This window comes from Schistocerca americana, chromosome 8 (assembly GCF_021461395.2).
Source record: "Schistocerca americana isolate TAMUIC-IGC-003095 chromosome 8, iqSchAmer2.1, whole genome shotgun sequence".
Lineage (NCBI taxonomy): Eukaryota > Metazoa > Arthropoda > Insecta > Orthoptera > Acrididae > Schistocerca > Schistocerca americana.
Window position 1 is genome coordinate 460,829,743 of NC_060126.1, and position 19,398 is coordinate 460,849,140.

Genomic DNA, 19,398 nt, shown 5'->3' on the forward strand with positions numbered 1-19,398 from the left:
GAAACGGTTGAACGCGTGCGTGCAAGTTTCACGCGTAGCCCGCGGAAGTCGACGAATAAAGCAAGCAGGGAGCTAAACGTACCACAGCCAACGGTTTGGAAAATCTTACGGAAAAGGCTAAAGAAGAAGCCTTACCGTTTACAATTGCTACAAGCCCTGACATCCGATGACAAAGTCCAACGCTTTGAATTTTCGGCGCGGTTGCAACAGCTCATGGAAGAGGATGCGTTCAGTGTGAAACTTGTTTTCAGTGATGAAGCAACATTTTTTCTTAATGGTGAAGTGAACAGACACAATGTGCGAATCTGGGCCGTAGAGAATCCTCACGCATTCGTGCAGCAACTTCGCAATTCACCAAATGTTAACGTGTTTTGTGCAATCTCACGGTTTCTGCGAAAAAAACGTTACGAGACACGTGTATCTGGACATGCTGGAAAATCGGCTCATGGCACAACTGGAGACCGACAGCGCCGACTTCATCTTTCAACAGGATGGTGCTCCACCGCACTTCCATCATGATGTTCGGCATTTCTTAAACAGGAGATTGGAAAACCGATGGATCGGTCGTGGTGGAGATCATGATCAGCAATTCATGTCATGGCCTCCACGCTCTCCCGACTTAACCGCATGCGATTTCTTTCTGTGGGGTTATGTGAAAGATTCAGTGTTTAAACCTCCTCTACCAAGAAACGTGCCAGAACTGCGAGCTCGCATCAACGATGCTTTCGAACTCATTGTTGGGGACATGCTGCGCCGTGTGTGGGAGGAACTTGATTATCGGCTTGATGTCTGCCGAATCACTAAAGGGGCACATATCGAACATTTGTGAGTGCCTAAAAAAACTTTTTGAGTTTTTGTATGTGTGGCAAAGCTTTGTGAAAATATCTCAAATAATAAAGTTATTGTAGAGCTGTGAAATCGCTTCAATCATTTGTAATAACCCTGTATTTGTGCATGTCGCTATTCTATGAGTTTACCTCAGAGTGTATTTCTTGTACTGAACCCATTTTTGCAAAATGTGATATTTCCACATTAAAAACCATGTCGTCTATTGTCCTCGAAATTGTGTTGTTATGCAATGGAGTTGATTAAATCCTGGCACGTACATGAGACCCCAGCGTAATACTAATAACTTCTGTGCCTGTGGGTAATGCATTTTTCTGATTGAATACGATTTCGCTATTAATAATGAGTTTTTTTTAAAAAAAGCAAGGAACCTTTTTAAACACTGATGTCAAATTTTTCGAATAACTTTTTTTTTGTTGCCTTTCCCAGACTTTTCTCCTTTAAATCACTTTGTCGGTGAGGCACTGAATCTATGAAGAACTCACGGACAGACTATATTCCCAGTATGAAAGGATACTTGTGAGTGAACGCTTCGGCTTTTATCTGGAGGATTCGTGTAACAACGTACGCACTTTCACGCTCAGATGTGGAACTGCCTTCGCTTCTGTAAAACTTGAAGCACCGAAGAGGGGCTAGCGAGTTTACGCAGCCTAAGCAACACTGCGGACTCTTATTGTGTGGCAAGAGGAACGTGTGAATTGACGTTTTAGAAGTGTACTTACCGGATATTGTTCTGTTATCTTGTTGCAATGAGAAAGAGTTCAGTCAAGAGGAGAAGTAAGCATTTATTATGTTATAGAACAGAAGAAAGTCGAAGATTAGAAGGGTAACTAATAGAGCTGTAAAACTACCGTAGGCCAACGTAGGCTATCATTAGTAAGCGTAGCGTGTGTGTGTGTGTGTGTGTGTGTGTGTGTGTGTGTGTGTGTGTGTGTGTGTGTGTTGGGGCTTACGGGCGCTCAACGTCGAGGTCATCAGCGCCCTGACATACATTAAAAGGAACGAATGTGGACAAATTTAGTAAAATGGAAGCATGCACGCAAAGAAAGCGGGAAAAGATACAAAATTCTGTATAAGAAAATAAAACGTAAGGAAAACGAAAAAAAGGAGCGTCGGCCTGTTCCTGGTAGCTTTGGTCAGTAAAGGTCATACCCGCAATTCCTGTATGTTCTGTGTGTTGCATAAATATCGGGCGTTACCTCATAAACGATTGCCTTCTTCACATGCGGAATCAATGTCTTACTAAATTCCCCTAAAACCCGAAAGCGGTGAACTGTCTAGAAACGGCTTGAAAATATATAAAGGGTCAGGTAACTGCGAAACATTTTTGTTCTACATAATTATCCTCCTGTCTGTTACTTAAAAGTAAAGAGTATTTATAACATAACTAAAATATTCGCTGTTTAATTTAGGTTTCATTCGAAAACTGTTGCTTTGTACGTTGAAACAAAGGGATGTTGTGGTAAAAATAAAGAAAGCAATGCAACATGGATTTATCATATAGCACTAGAAAATTCAATTTCCTCAACAACAAGATAAAAGTAAAAAAAAAAAAAAAAAAAAAAAATACGAAAAACAAAAATATATTACACGCTGCCTCAATAATTCGTCGAATGTATCTTCCTGTTATTCATAAACATATTTCGCATTTATCATTAATACGAGCAATCTCCTGCTTTGATCAAGATGAAGAAAGTTTTATTGAGTTTAGAATAACAAATTATACATGTTAGTGAACGTAAACTGTACTTGCATCAAAAGTAATTGCTTTGGTTACGTGAAAGTGCAGAAGTTAGGGGGTCAAATAATTTTTGTTACATGTAAAAGGCAATTTATATTCGATAAGTGTATGAAATACGCCATAGACTAACAACGAATGAGATGTGGTTCTGATTTTGTGCAAAACACACAACCAAACAAACAAAAATCAAAGAGAAGTCGTCGACTTCCAATTTCTCTTTTACATGTTCATTCACATTCATATTTCTTTTCCTACTAATGATACCAATACGACCGGTAATCCTACGACTCACTACGTCATTTATGTTGTGTAACTGAACAATGGAATCGTAATTTAGGTAGGGTGCAACTCTAGTAACTAATGAAAAGATACTGAATCGAATGTGAAGAAATAACAAAACTTAAAAGAACGTATTATTTGATAGGACACATCCTGAGGCCTAAAGGAATAGTGAATTCAGTAATTAAGGAAAGTGTGTGAAGAAAAACTGTGACGAAGACCAAGGGCCGATTACAGTAAGAAGGTACAAGCCGTTGTCGGTAGCAGTAGTTGTACAGAGGTGCTTGCACAGGATACAATTGTGTGGAGAACCGCATCAGACGAGCCTTCAGACTGAAGATTAAAACTTGTTGTTGCAGACAGCAACGTGGATGTGCAGGACCTGATGGTGTGCTACTCCATTGACGTGGTTTGTTCGACGATTCTGGGTGTGAAGGGCGGCGCCCTGCAGGACCCTGAAGCCCCCATGCGGCAGAGCATAAGCAAGATCTTTCGGGACGACCTCGTGGGCCGTCTGGCCCAGTCTATGAGCTTGCTGGCGCCCAAGCTGTTCGAGAAACTGAACGTCAACGTCTTCAATAAGGAACTCGAGGATTTCCTTTCCAAGACCACTCAAGAGGTATGACTTCAAAAAATGAGTTATTACAAGTCTTCGATTGCCCAGCATCTAAATTCTATTATATAATGTTATGCCCGAAGCGAAAGTATTACGTAATCAGCATACGAATTTCATAGTTACACTATTTCAATAGTGATGGTATCTCCAATGACGTATTAACCATACAGATGTTTGTCATTTTGTGTAATTGGTAGACTCTAAAATCTGGTACTTGTCTTTGTTGTTATCCTCCCCTTATGATTGTTGGCACAAGCTTTGTAATTTTAAATAGACAATCTACAAAGTTCAGTTTGGTTTATAAAGGTAGCGCCTGCTCCTAAACAACGAGGGATTTTTTAAGTTCTTTCCTTCTGCATTATTCAACAGTAAACAAGCAAACTCTTCCACAGTAATTAACCATCTTTCACATTAATACAACTTCCTAGAAATGCAAAAACATTTCTGTTACAACTGATAAACTTCTCGTTCTGCCAAGTAAGAGATAGAGAAACAGGGATATTACAGTTATAAGCAAAGAGTCTGAGCATTTAGATAACTAGCCTCGAAATTATTTAAATACACTTTACGCAGATGTGCATAACTATTACAAAATTTAGTGGAAACTCTGTTGCAAATAACTTTACAAAATTAACATTTATGCTTTTCCTTAATTAAGTACAACATTGTTCAATTCATATCAAATGAGAGGAGTAGAAATCGATTTACACGAAGTTATTTTTAATAAATGAACTGATTTAGACCCACCGTGTCAAAGGGTTCTTAATACGCATATTTGAGCTTAACTGCATCACAACTGAAACGCTCCAAAAATTTTGCCGATTTCAGTTTAGCTTCGCATCGAAATTTCATAAATCTTTTCTTGAACAGCTGACTCCCCAGGTGTGAACTGATAAAAGCAGAGAGATTTCAGACAGGTGCTGTTTCGTTTATAGCCACTGTATGGTGTGACGTTACCATGTCCGCTTTCTGAGCTTTTTCTGTCTCTGTTTGCAGACAATGGACTACCGCAAGAAAAACGGCGTTGTGCGAGAAGACAGCATCGACCTGCTGATGCGCGTCCTTGACGAGTCGAAGCGCATGGTGGACGAGACTGGTCAGGAATTCAGTACGTACTCTCCTGACACACCACAGTATGCCACTTCTGCTATATACGGAAAACAATGTTGGAAATTCCTGTTTAGCGCCTTGAAATTCTAATGTGTAGGAAAACTAATGTACAGGTATGCGTTGACCTTGCCATTCTTTATCTTTTGGTGACCTATCAGTTTGCTGGTATACAGCATTGAACAATTTTTCAGCCCCAATCTGGCAAGTTATTTAATCTGGTGTCCTCCGTTAATAGCACTATACGTAAATCATTTGGGATCATAAATTTGTTATGCTTTCTAAACTGGAGATCTTATATACAATAATTAAATATAAGACTTTTATACATCAAGTTGCGATTACACGAATTGGAATAATGCACCTCAGTGTGATGTTTTCAGTCAGCTGAAAGACAAATAGATTAGGTGTGGTAGCAGCAAGAACATAATTAATGTACCTCGTAGCTGCTTTTTCTTACGCATAAATAATCTGCTTTGGTCCGTGACGACAGTTACGTTTTAAAAGTTACTTAATATCTTACCGTGAAGTTCTTGGACAAAAAATATGTAATGTCCCTCATCCACAAACTAAGCTTTCAGAAGTTCAATAGCTCTAATGGATGTTTTGATAATCTCAGTTTCGCTTTCCTCAGTATTACTTTTCACAACGAGGCGAATGGAACAGTGGCTGGCTAACATTTACTCATGTATGTTCCTGTCACTGTATTTCATTACAAGGCGGTACATATTGACGATGAAGCATCTTGTTGCTTTCACACTGCCTTGGCTCTTCTAGAATTCTCCAAATAAACCTTCCCAACCATCGACATTACGTGATCGTTTTACTTCATTAGCTGTGCAACTCTACGTATTACGGAGGGGTTACCTCAAACCGTTGTTACACGAAACCCCTGTAAGCTCGGAAGACGAATTTGATGGTGGGGTCCTAGCTTCACGCCCTTCTGTTCAACAGACAGCAAGTGTTACAGTGAGACAGTGGGAAAATTTTATTCACTCATTAATTAATATAGGAGATCGTCGGTAGACATTTTGAAGTTTATGTCGATTAAACAACGAAATATTAGTTTAGGTTATTTGTTATATTGGTGCACTATACGTAAAAACTCATAACAGCCAAATGAAAATATACTAACTCCTGTGTGTCACCCTGCATGATGAGAAAAGAAAGCGGCCATCCTTTATGAAGGAACCACCCTGGCATTTACCTCGACTTGTTTAGGAAAATCACGGAAAAACGAACTTTGGCGGCTCTATGGGGATTTTAACTGACATCTTTCCAAATGTGACTCCAGTGTGCTAACCGCTGTGCCACTTTGCTCGGCACATCGGACGTTTCAGTGATGTTAATGAAGGAGTATTATTGGCCATTACGAAAGGTCATTACAAATAAAGCAGGTGAAATAATTTGTTCAGTGAGAGACAGTGGAGACGTAGAACCTTTGTTTCTTTTTGTGGCCAGAATTCGACCAGAGGGACGTTGTGGCGCAGGTGCTGACCTTCCTGTCGGCCGCCTTCGAGACCTCCGCCTCGACTATGATGTTCACACTGTACGAGCTGGCCCTGAACCAGGAACTGCAGCAACGCATCCGTCATCAGGTGAAGGAGGTGGCCGCCAAGCATGGCGGCATCACGTATGAATCGGTCGCGGAGATGACCGACCTCATAAACACCATCAACGGTGAGCGTCTCGTCATTTATTCTTTTATCCTCTAGAGCTTTAAGGAAACAGACAAATCTGTAGCTACAAATATACACTTACAAATCACCACACAACATCCACTGGGTAATTATAATTAAATTGACATTGTTCCGACTGCTGCAGTGCGGGATGTATACTGTACGTCGCAGGATGCTGAGGCATCGTAGGTATGCTCGTTAATCGATACACTGCCAGAGTACGCTGAAGAAATAGTAGTTCCACTTCCTGCCACCAGGTGAAAACACGGCGCTGTAAATGTGAAATGTTTCCTGTTTTGGAGTCAGTACACTCTTTGTCTCTTGGCGACATGTGTTGATTTCGTTTGTGAAGTGACTGTTGGTGTAAAGTGTTAGGAAGGTTGAGGTTTACTATATAAAACGAAGTGACTGTTGAGAAGAAAGACACTGCACTTCTGGTAAAGTTGTTTAATCAGAAAGCTGGCAATAGCAGCGCTACATTTCTGGAATATCGCCGACAGAGACAGCTGCGAAGAGGCTCCATGTCAATAAATGGGCCAAAGAATGTGATCAAGAAATCTGTAGAAACAAGTGAATTAGGTAGTGCAGCAGGAAGAGAGAGGCGGCCCATTTCCATGACAGATGTTGATGAAGTTGTTGAAGCCTCAGATTCTGCAGCCATTGCTCAAGCTGCATCACGGAAATTGTCTCTCCAGTGATCAGCGGTTCGTAAAATTTTTGCGACGCATTTTACACCGATATCACTACAGGATTCAGGATGTGCGCCAAATGCAGCCCCCAGACAGTCTACAAAGACTCCACCTTTCGTTTTTTGGCTGTCATGGAAATGGATGTCACGTGGCTGCGGAAAATTCTTTGGACGGACGAGGCACATATTACTCTGAACTCTAACGTGAATGCACAGAATGGTCGCATATGAGGTTCTTCTCCCCCGCATGTTGTGCGGGAGAATCCAGTGCACTAAAGTTATGTGACTGTGTGGCGTGGTTTCTTAAGCTCCTTCACTTTGGGTCCGTTTTTCTTCGAGGAGAAGGTATCTCAGGTCCCTGTTAGGTGTACAGTGACATCTGCACATTATAAGGACCTCCTTGTACAATACGTGATTCCAGCTTTGCATAAACGCAACTGTGTCCACACAACTATTTTCATACAAGATAGGATGACACCTCATTTCTCTTGCTAGGTGAAAAATTGGCTTCGAGAAACTTTTGGTGACGACCGCCTCATCTCTAGGCGATTTGAAAACGTGTGGCCTCCCAATTCACCCGACCTAAATCCTCGTCACTAGTGGTTGTTGGAATACCTGAAAGATCGTCTCTATCAGGGATGCATTCGGATTCTTTCTGATCTGAATGATAGCATACGACGACATATCGTTGTAATTACACTGGAATGCTTTGAGCAACTGTCGACCATGCCATGTTACGGATGCAGTATGTTGCTGAGTCGGGAAAACATATTGAACACATGTAACAACTTACAACCACATCCTAATAAACGTGCTAGACCCACCGTTTTCATGTGTTTGACCCTCCCTCACCTTTTCCTGCACCCACACCGTATTTTTCTGACTGTTTCCAGCGCTACATTTTCACCAGTTTGTAGAAAGTGGAACTATATTTTTTTCAGCATACTTCGCGAGTGCATGAATGTATCTACGTCGTGTCAGCAGCGTGCAATGCACAGCCTCCACTGCAGCCCTTAGAACAACGTCAGTTTAATTACAACTAAGCGGTACATCTACCTTTACGCCTCACATGCCACCATATGATGTTGGTGACGGGTACGTAGTGTCCTTGATGAATTTCATTTTAAGGGCACATTTCCGTGCCTTGCGTTTCGTCTTCTAATGCTGAAGCCATAACCAGAGGCTATAAAGACTCAGGACAGCTGCCGCAAATTTAAACAAGGCTCTGAAAGAAAGTTGAACCATTTATATCTTTACACGCAACGGACAATCCGTGACTCAAAATAACTAAAAAAAAAAAATCGTTTACAAGGCGAAGAAAGCATCCTTCGTTGGAATGGGGATTGTGAGCAGGCAGTAATAATCGTGACATGAGAAATTCAAAACATGGAAAACTAACAAATCAGAACATGGCATGCTCCTGGATAGATGAAAAGAAGCTTCAGAGTTAAATAGACAAAAAAAAAAGACATATGAGAGTAGTCAACTCCGTGAAACGAAAGAAGACCTCCAAACATACAATACCAGGTCTGTTTATAAAAACTTTTAGAACAAAGCTAACGGGATACCATCCCAAGATCGCTGCTTCAAGAAGGAAAGCGGACAAGCCAAGAAAACTACAGAAACTTCACAATTATATTTATGAAACTTCTCAATTGCCCTCATCCCACAGAAAGGTGTATTCCACAAGTAGCCCTAAAACCCAGAAGACAACTGTTGCATGTCTTCCGTAACCAGATAACCCGCATTCCTTAAAAGAAATTTGGCAAATTGAGAAAATTCCAGAAGAATGAAGAACCCCTTTGATATAGTTGCTATATGAAGAGGAAGACAGAATGAATGTTACGATTTATAGGAGGATTTACATTCTCCCTGTCACGCACATCATTCTGCGTCAACGTCTCCAGGAATGAGTATAGCTGCTACCTGGCTGCAAAATTGGCGAATATCGAGCAGGTTTCATACCAAATAGGTTTTGCCTAGAACAACCTTTAGTTCTGAAACTAATTCTCTGGCATCAACGTATTTATAATAAGAAAGTAGATCGAGTCAAAAGTTTTGTAAAATCTGGGAAGGAACAATAGCCTGTAACTCTCTCTCCCAAATTCTGAGAAAGAAGGTGTTGACCTGAAAACCGTTGCAGTTGTTAGTGAAACACTAAATGATTCAAACACTAAGTTAGAATTCAGGAGAGAAATTTCGGAAAATTTTGAAAGTTCAACAGGAGTGAGAGTAGGTGATGGACTCTACCATTACATTTCAACAGTGTGTTAGAAAAAGTAATCTAACAGTGCCGAAACCTAAAATAAAAGTTTAAAATTGACGAACAAACCAAAATAAAAGACCTGGTATTAGGACGCTTAGCTTTTGCAGACTGTCTGGTGATTCTATGTCAGTGCAAGTAGTGTAAAAACAACAGAAACTCTGAAATAAACAGCACGGATAGTAGGACTCCAAATATCAACTGAAAAAAGTACATGCAGCTGCCTGGGGACCATAGATATAAAAACTAAATACGTAAAAATCGAGAGAATTTCTCATTTCAAATATTTAGACGAAACCAGTCTGGAAAGAAACGTGGAAAAGATTGGTTAGGAAATTTGTGATCACTTAGTGTAAACAACTTTCAGGGTTACGAAAGACATCTATAACAAAAAATGCATCGCAAAATACGCCAAACTGAGTCATCAAATGAGAGTGTCTTTGTGGGACTGAAATACTAGTTTTAAACAGAAAACATTGAAGAAATCGATAAAAGAGAAAGAATATTAATCAAGGAAATTTTAGGTGCAAATTATACTGAAAAGAGAACATACATGTCAAGACCAAATAAAAATATTGAAAAGCATACCAACATTAATTTCGATATAAAGAAAGGCTAAAATTGCAGGGGCATATCAAATGAATGGAACCAACAAGATTAACTAGATAGGTTGTGGAATTCTATGAAAGCTGCAGTAAAGCTAAAATTGTAACAATAAAGTTTTGGTGAAATTAGAGAAAACCTAAAGCAATCAGAAGCAACACAACTGGCTATAGCAGATAGAAAAAAAAATTCAAGAATAAATTCAACGTTTGGGTCGTTGGCCTGGCAGTAGGACCAAAGACGAGCGGAAAGCTTGGTCTGGCGAGCGGAAAAGATTACATTCTGACAAAATGACAGTAATATAGGAGAGAAGAAAAGCTAAAAGGAAACCCCTCGGTAATGCTCCTGTTGTCCAGTAGCACCCAAACGTGAATAATAATAATATTTATACCAATAATAATAATAATAATAATAATACAGGATCAAACAATAAACACTAGGTATTACAGCAAGCATATTATTAAAGATCCCAATACCACAACGGATAAATGCAGACTTTGTAAACAACAAATAGAAACAGTAGATCACATCACAAGCGGATGTACAATACTAGCAAATACAGAATACCGCAGAAGACATGACAATGTCGCAAAAATAATACATCAACAGCTTGCCTTACAACATAAACTTTTAAAACAACACGTTCCTACATACAAGTATACACCACAAAATGTACTGGAGAATGATGAATACAAATTATACTGGAACAGAACCATTATAACAGATAAAACAACGCCACATAACAAACCTGACATCATACTCACCAATAAAAAGAAGAAATTAACACAACTAATCGAAATATCCATACCCAATACAACAAATATACAAAAGAAAACAGGAGAAAAAATTGAAAAATACATCCAACTGGCTGAGGAAGTCAAAGACATGTGGCATCAGGATAAAGTTGTCATCATACCAATTATACTATCAACTACAGGAGTCATACCACACAATATCCACCAGTACATCAATGCAATACAGCTACATCCAAACATATATATACAGCTACAGAAATCCGTAATTATTGATACATGTTCAATTACCCGAAAGTTCCTAAATGCAATATAACACATACCGTACATTTAAAAGGAAGTGACGCTTGATCAAGGTCCGCGTCACTCCATTTTTAACCGGACTTAACGTCTGAGAAAGTGAAGACAATAATAATAATAAGGATTCATGATTGCAATACAAGATCAAACAATAAACACCAGATATTACAGCAAGCATATTATTAAAGATCCCAATAGCACAACAGATAAATGGAGGCTTTGCAGACAACAAATGGAAACAGTAGATCACATCACAAGCGGATGTACAATACTAGCAAATACAGAATACACCAGAAGACATGACAATGTAGCAAAAATAATACATCAACAACTTGCCATACAATATAAACTAATAAAACAACACGTTCCCACATACAAGTATGCACCACAAAATGTACTGGAGAATGATGAATACAAATTATACTGGAACAGAACCATTACAATAGATAAAAAAAACGCCACATAACAAACCTGACATCATACTCACCAATAAAAAGAAGAAATTAACACAACTAATCGAAATATCCATACCCAATATAACAAATATACAGAATATAACAGGAGAAAAAATTGAAAAATACATCCAACTGGCTGAGGAAGTCAAGGACATGTGGCATCAGGATAAAGTTGTCATCATACCAATTATACTATCAACTACAGGAGTCATACCACACAATATCCACCAGAACATCAACGCAATACAGCTACATCCAAACGTATATATACAACTATAGAAATCTGTAATTATTGACACATGTTCAATTACCCGAAAGTTGCTAAATGCAATGTAACATATACCGTACAGTTAAAAGAAAGTCACGCTTCATCAAGGTCCGCGTCACCTTCGATTTTGAACCAGACATAATGTCTGAGAAAGGAAAGTATAATAATAATAATAATAATAATAATAATAATAATATAACATAATTTTTACGATGCAACAAGTTTTTCCTTCGACTGGGCTACCCTAACTGCTCCTTTTTTAAAGAAAGTGTCAAAAATTAAGTTATGCAGTGCTTTCGTACCGAGTTAGATGGTATTAGTTGCTTTTAGCTATCCTCCACAAAAATTTGTTACGTCACTGCGAATGAGAGCTGATTGTGACTTCCGACAAATGTTAGTAATGTTGGTGATAATTTCGAAAAAAGGAAACTCGATGCGAAAACTTTAATCTCACTAGAGGACTTAACAAGGTACGCTAAAAGTGAAATAACTGATACGAAAAGAGGAAGATAATTTGAAGCAATTATATGTTGAAGCACACTGTGTCTGTTAAATTACACGTGAACAGATCTACAAAAATGGCGGAGGATTGGACAGAATAGTACGACAGCTCTGCTGACGGACTCCCTTACGTGTGCTGCTCGCAGAGGCCCTCCGCATGTACCCCGTGGTCAACTTTCTGGACCGGCGCTCGACGCGTGACTACCAGATTCCCGGCACGTCCGTGGTGCTACCCAAGGACACTGGGGTGGTGGTCTCGGTGCTGGGCCTGCACTACGACCCCAAGTACTGGCAGCAGCCGTACCGCTTCATGCCCGACAGGTTCAGCGAGGAGAACTCCAAGGGCCGACCCAACTACACCTACATGCCCTTTGGCGACGGGCCCAGGCAGTGCATCGGTAAGTACTGTACTTCCGTCACTCGCATAACAAGTTACGTGCATTGTATGAGTTATTTCTGGAAATTTTTTGGGTCATTAAGTGGATTCATCACCAGATCACTAAGTTACCGGGTGCAGCATACTTCATTAAGGACGTCACACGATGAAACAGACATAGAAGGTCGTCATAATCTACTTCTTCTGCTGCTTACAGCCTGTTCCGTCTTCACTAGAGCCATTCAGTTCAAATGGCTCTGAACAGTATGGGACTTAACATCTGCGGTCGACAGTCCCCTAGACTTGGAACTAGTTAAACCTAACTAACATAAGGACATCACACACATCCATGCCTGAGGCAGGATTCGAACCTGCGCCCGCAGCAGCAGCGCAGTTCCGGACTGAAGCGCCTAGAACCGATCGGCCACAGAGGCCAGCAGAGCCATTCACTCCTCAGTCGTCCTACATGTCTCTTTCCTGTTGTATTGTACTGACTACTTGTTTCACTCTGTTGCTATGCTGTATCAATTTTATGCTTCATTACTCTAGTTTTGTTCATATGTTCGTACCGTTTTTCCCTAAGTTTAATAAACACGACAGATACGTATCAGATGAAGTGACTAAGGGGCGCCGGACGGTGTGGCCGAGCGGTTCTAGGGGCTTCAGTCTGGAACCGCGCGACCGCTACGGTCGCAGGTTCGAATCCTGCCACGGGCATGGATGTGTGTGATGTCCTTAGGTTAGATAGGTTTAAGTAGTTCTAAGTTCTAGGGGACTGATGACCTCAGATGTTAAGTCCCATAGTGCTCAGAGCCATTTGAACCATTTGACTAAGGGACGCGGGAAACGACTTCCCAACCCAACTGCTCTATACGGTTTTCTGTCGGTCTATTACAATGCGGGCGGACGTTATCATGGAGTAGCAGCACTTCTCGTTGTTTCAAAAAATTCCTCTGAGCACTATGGGACTTAACTGCTGTGGTCATCAGTCCCCTAGAACTTAGAACTACTTAAGCCTAACCAACCTAAGGACATCACACACACCCATGCCCGAGGCAGGATTTGAACCTACGACCGTAGCGGTCACGCGGTTCCAGACTGTAGCGCATAGAACCGCTCGGCCACTTCGGCCGGCTTCCCGCTGTTTTGCTGTTCTTTGTTGTTGTTGGACTGCGTCTGCAGGACGTCTCAGTTGTTGACAATAAACGTCAGTAGTGAAATTACACCTTGGGCGGAACCAGTTCGTAGAACACCACACCGTCGCTGTCCTACCAGATGCATACATTATCTTTTGTGGATGTGCACAGGTCTTTCTACAGGGAGTTGCTGTTTTTCCATTCCTTTCGTTTCCTTCCGTTAGCAGAAAGGCACCATTTCTCCTCACCGGTAACGATACGGGATAGAAATGGTCTGTGTTGTTCACAGAGCCAATTGATGACGAGCAAGCGGAGATTCACATATAGCCTCCCGCTGATTTCTGTGATTTTCGCTTACAGAATGCAGTGCCCATACACCAGACTTTCGAACCTTCCCCACTGCACGCAACTGTCGCACGATGGTGGAATGGTCCCAGTTCATCACATTCGCCAGATCTCGGGCGACTCACTAACGTCAAATGATCCTCCTTAAAACGAGAAAATCATTTTCTTTCCATGCCCTGTCCAATGGTATTATCCTCCCCCTCTCGTGGGACCAGTTATCCTCTCACAACGCCTCACAGACGAGGCATGTCTGCACTTCGTACAGATGTGCAGAACTATAGACCTATATCTCTAAGGTCGATCAGTTGTACAATTTTGGAACACGTATTATGTTCGAGTATAATGACTTTTCTGGAAACTAGAAATCTACTCTGTAGGAATCAGCATGGGTTTCGAAAAAGACGGTCATGTGAAACCCAGCTCGCGCTATTCGTCCACGAGACTCAGAGGGCCATAGACACGGGTTCACAGGTAGATGCCGTGTTTCTTGACTTCCGCAAGGCGTTCGATACAGTTCCCCACAGTCGTTTAATGAACAAAGTAAGAGCATATGGACTATCAGACCAGTTCTGTGATTGGATTGAAGAGTTCCTAGATAACAGAACGCAGCATGTCATTCTCAATGGAGAGAAGTCTTCCGAAGTAAGAGTGATTTAAGGTGTGCCGCAGGGGAGTGTCGTAGGACCGTTGCTGAAATGCAGGAGGATCTGTAGCGAATTGACGCATGGTGCAGGGAATGGCAATTGAATGTCAATGTACACAAGTGTAATGTGCTGCGAATACACAGAAAGAAAGATCCCTTATCATTTAGCTACAATATAGCAGGTCAGCAACTGGAAGCACTTAATTCCATAAATTATCTGGGAGTACGCATTAGGAGTGATTTAAAATGGAATGATCACATAAAGTTGATCGTCGGTAAAGCAGATGCCACACTGAGATTCATTGGAAGAATCCTAAGGAAATGCAGCCCGAAAACAAAGGAAGTAGGTTACTGTACGCTTGTTCGCCCATTGCTTGAGTACTGCTCAGCAGTGTGGGATCCGTACCAGATAGGGTTGATAGAAGAGATAGAGAAGATCCAACGGAGAGCAGCGCGCTTCGTTACAGGATCATTTAGTAATCGCGAAGCGTTACGCAGATGATAGATAAACTACAGTGGAAGACTCTGCAGGAGAGACGCTCAGTAGCTCGGTACGAGCTTTTGTTGAAGTTTCGAGAACATACCTTCACCGAGGAGTCAAGCAGTATAATGCTCCCTCCTACGTATATCTCGCGAAGAGACCATGAGGATAAAATCAGAGAGATCAGACCCCACACAGAGGCGTACCGGCAATCCTTCTTTCCACTAACAATAAGAGACTAGAATAGAAGGGAGAACCGATAGAGGTACTCAAGGTACCCTCCGCCGCACACCGTCATCTGGCTTGCGGAGTATGGATGTAGATGTAGATGTAGATGACACTGCCTCCCCTGCTGGAAGACGTGCCGGTGAAGGTACAAAAGACTATGTGGCTGCTGTATTACGATGCTCCACCTGACTGCTCTCTTGAGTATGGAGCTAAAACACTGGTAGAGGCAGAAAATTCCCCTTACCTAGCATGTTCTCAAGGGCATTTGAATCAGTAAAATCTACGCTGTCAAAGATCTGTTATCTGTACCTTGAAGTAGGTGTGCCGCATGACCTTTCTCGCTCCTTTTCCTCTAAAGGATCGTTTCATACACTTTGTTCATACCATCTATCTTACGTTATTATCTTATATTAGGTTTGTTGGATAAGTTGGTAGGGTTTTTCTTTTGGACGTTGGTACAGATTTATTTACCGATTGTCAGTTTGTAGTTGACTGTTACTATTTCAGCTTACAGATTGTCATTTTATCACTTGAAGATAGTGAGTGGAGCTGTGGGTGCTAGAAAATGGAGTGCCAGGTGGAGAGAGTTCATCACATTCGCCATATCTCGAGCACGCCGATGTGGATCATTGTGGTTTAAAGCTTTTAAACGATCTTCATCAAACCGCGAAGGTCTTCTTGAATATTGAGTCGCTAACGTCAAATGATCCTCCTTAAAAGGAGAAAATCATTTTCTTTTCACGCCCTGTCCAATGGCAATATCCCCCATTTCCGACATATTCTTGTGGGGGACACAGCACTGACAGAATATGGATTTCTCCTTTTAAGTAGAACCGTTTTGACATTAGAGACTCTCCATGATCAGAAAGATCTTCGGCGTTTGATGAAAATCATTTCAATGCATTAATACACAATGGTTCACGTCAGTGTAGTCGTGATTTCTATAGTCGTGATTTCTATAGTCGTGGGAATCGAAAATTACCCCAGCGGTGGCAAACTGTTGTAAACAGTGAATGAGGATATGTTGCTGATGTGCGTCTGTTATGTTTATTAATCTTATGGAAAATCATCATGAACTTATACACCAACCGAAAATTTCTCCATAGTCTTACAAGTACGCTTTTTTTTTTTTTTTTCTTTTTTTTTTTTTTTTGCAGGGATGAGGGCTGGTCAGATGCAGGTGCGTCTCGGCCTGGCGCACATCCTCAGCAACTTCGTCGTCGGCCCCACGGCGTACACGCCAGTCCCGCTGCCTCTGGACCCCAGGAACTTCATCCGAAGACCAGAAGGGTCGCTGGTGCTCAGCTTCCAACCTCTGGCGGCGCAGTGACACGTCGTGTGTAGCCAGTGTTCCACGTGCAGCACCTGCAAAAATGGACCGCCACCGTTACAGCTCACACGTCGTGCATTACTTTTTATTTTTCAGCTCGCTCTATGTATGACTTTTTTAGAGCTGTGTACTGGGAAGAGTTGCAAAGAAGTGCGAAGAACGTCCAGAAATGCGTCTCACGGGAGCCAGGAACTAAGTTACGTACTGTAATGCAAGTCACAGGTGCTGCTTCATTTGCAACTATATAAGTTATTGTCATGGCAATGTTTCCAACACAGGAAATTATTTGTGCCTGTTAAATATATGGCATGAAACAGGTAAATGTCTGTAGGAACCATGCCACATTAGCATAACTTCAGTATAATACACTCCTGGAAATTGAAATAAGAACACCGTGAATTCATTGTCCCAGGAAGGGGAAACTTTATTGACACATTCATGGGGTCAGATACATCACATGATCACACTGACAGAACCACAGGCACATAGACACAGGCAACAGAGCATGCACATTGTCGGCACCAGTACAGTGTATATCCACCTTTCGCAGCAATGCAGGCTGCTATTCTCCCATGGAGACGATCGTAGAGATGCTGGATGTAGTCCTGTGGAATGGCTTGCCATGCCATTTCCACCTGGCGCCTCAGTTGGACCAGCGTTCGTGCTGGACGTGCAGACCGCGTGAGACGACGCTTCATCCAGTCCCAAACATGCTCAATGAGGGACAGATCCGGAGATCTTGCTGGCCAGGGTAGTTGACTTACACCTTCTAGAGCACGTTGGGTGGCACGGGATACATGCGGACGTGCATTGTCCTGTTGGAACAGCAAGTTCCCTTGCCGATCTAGGAATGGTAGAACGATGGGTTCGATGACGGTTTGGATGTACCGTGCACTATTCAGTGTCCCCTCGACGATCACCAGTGGTGTACGGCCAGTGTAGGAGATCGCTCCCCACACCATGATGCCGGGTGTTGGCCCTGTGTGCCTCGGTCGTATGCAGTCCTGATTGTGGCGCTCACCTGCACGGCGCCAAACACGCATACGACCATCATTGGCACCAAGGCAGAAGCGACTCTCATCGCTGAAGACGACACGTCTCCATTCGTCCCTCCATTCACGCCTGTCGCGACACCACTGGAGGCGGGCTGCACGATGTTGGGGCGTGAGCGGAAGACGGCCTAACGGTGTGCGGGACCGTAGCCCAGCTTCATGGAGACGGTTGCGAATGGTCCTCGCCGATACCCCAGGAGCAACAGTGTCCCTAATTTGCTGGGAAGTGGCGGTGCGGTCCCCTACGGCACTGCGTAGGATCCTACGGTCTTGGCGTGCATCCGTGCGTCGCTGCGGTCCGGTCCCAGGTCGACGGGCACGTGCACCTTCCGCCGACCACTGGCGACAACATCGATGTACTGTGGAGACCTCACGCCCCACGTGTTGAGCAATTCGGCGGTACGTCCACCCGGCCTCCCGCATGCCCACTATACGCCCTCGCTCAAAGTCCGTCAACTGCACATACGGTTCACGTCCACGCTGTCGCGGCATGCTACCAGTGTTAAAGACTGCGATGGAGCTCCGTATGCCACGGCAAACTGGCTGACACTGACGGCGGTGGTGCACAAATGCTGCGCAGCTAGCGCCATTCGACGGCCAACACCGCGGTTCCCGGTGTGTCCGCTGTGCCGTGCGTGTGATCATTGCTTGTACAACCCTCTCGCAGTGTCCGGAGCAAGTATGGTGGGTCTGACACACCGGTGTCAATGTGTTCTTTTTTCCATTTCCAGGAGTGTATTTAAATATACTTGTTTCTGCTGTGCATGCGTATGTGTAAGTCGTGTACTCATTTGCTTCTTTCTTTAATGTATAAGATGTCGTAAATAGTGCGGGAATCCTGCAGTATTAGTAATCGTTGCTACAATAGCTCTGTTACACTGCCACTGCTATGTAAACATTACATTATAGGGCTGAAATTACACTAGACTGACAGTCTAAAATTATAAGTTGAACGTAACTCCCATTTATTTCCTGTAGACCGTTTCATTGCACTGTATCGCTTTCCAAGGGCTCTCGAATGCCGTTAAGAGTGCGTAAGTCTGTTCTTAAACCAGATAGTAAGAGTATTAACGTCACAACAAAATACTCGTTCCTTTGTGCACCATCACATGCCGTAAACATTGTGTTGGTAACTTGATTTACTCGTGAAGTACTACTGGGTTTATATTCTGTATATATGTGACTGCTTAAAATTAAGTTTCTGTCTATGTTTATCTCTCTGCGAGACTCATGTAAATTTTGTAAATTGTAAACTATATTTGATCAGCCAACTACTATAAACAGGTTGTCTTGAAGGAATGAAAACCCTTTGCTGTGGGTCTACTCTCCAGAATGTTGATGATGGTAGAGAGTTTTTGAGACATTCCTCCGATATTTTTCATAGGAGAATCTTGTTACAAAATGGGAACCTCGTACGTCACACCTACATCGACTAATTGCATTTTTATGAATCACATGGAGTACTGCATACGTAGCTATATTCAGTCATAGCACAATAATTAAAATAAGAAAATAATGTAATTTTTAACACATAAATGTTACAATTTTTGTAAATCTCTTTGATGCGAGTAATGAAAAACTGAAAACTGTATTAAAGCAATTTATTATAAAATTTATGTGTATTGTTCAACGCATTGTAATTCTGATTCTTTGTCTGGTACACTTAAATACGAGGGTTGGAACTTAAATAGTGGCAACTATTTATTCAC

At 42.1% G+C, this 19,398-nt stretch overlaps 1 protein-coding gene across 1 annotated transcript in view; it reads left to right on the top strand.

Moving 5' to 3' along the window:
- Positions 1-16,966, top strand: part of LOC124544913 (cytochrome P450 6j1-like) — a 38,882-nt gene extending 21,916 nt beyond the window's left edge. The window contains exons 4-8 of the mRNA XM_047123652.1: positions 3,226-3,485; positions 4,479-4,590; positions 6,051-6,269; positions 12,245-12,496; positions 16,465-16,966. Coding sequence (XP_046979608.1) covers positions 3,226-3,485; positions 4,479-4,590; positions 6,051-6,269; positions 12,245-12,496; positions 16,465-16,637 — 1,016 coding nt within the window. The 3' untranslated portion in view covers positions 16,638-16,966. The remainder of the gene's footprint in view (positions 1-3,225; positions 3,486-4,478; positions 4,591-6,050; positions 6,270-12,244; positions 12,497-16,464) is intronic.
- The last annotated feature ends 2,432 nt before the right edge of the window (positions 16,967-19,398 follow it).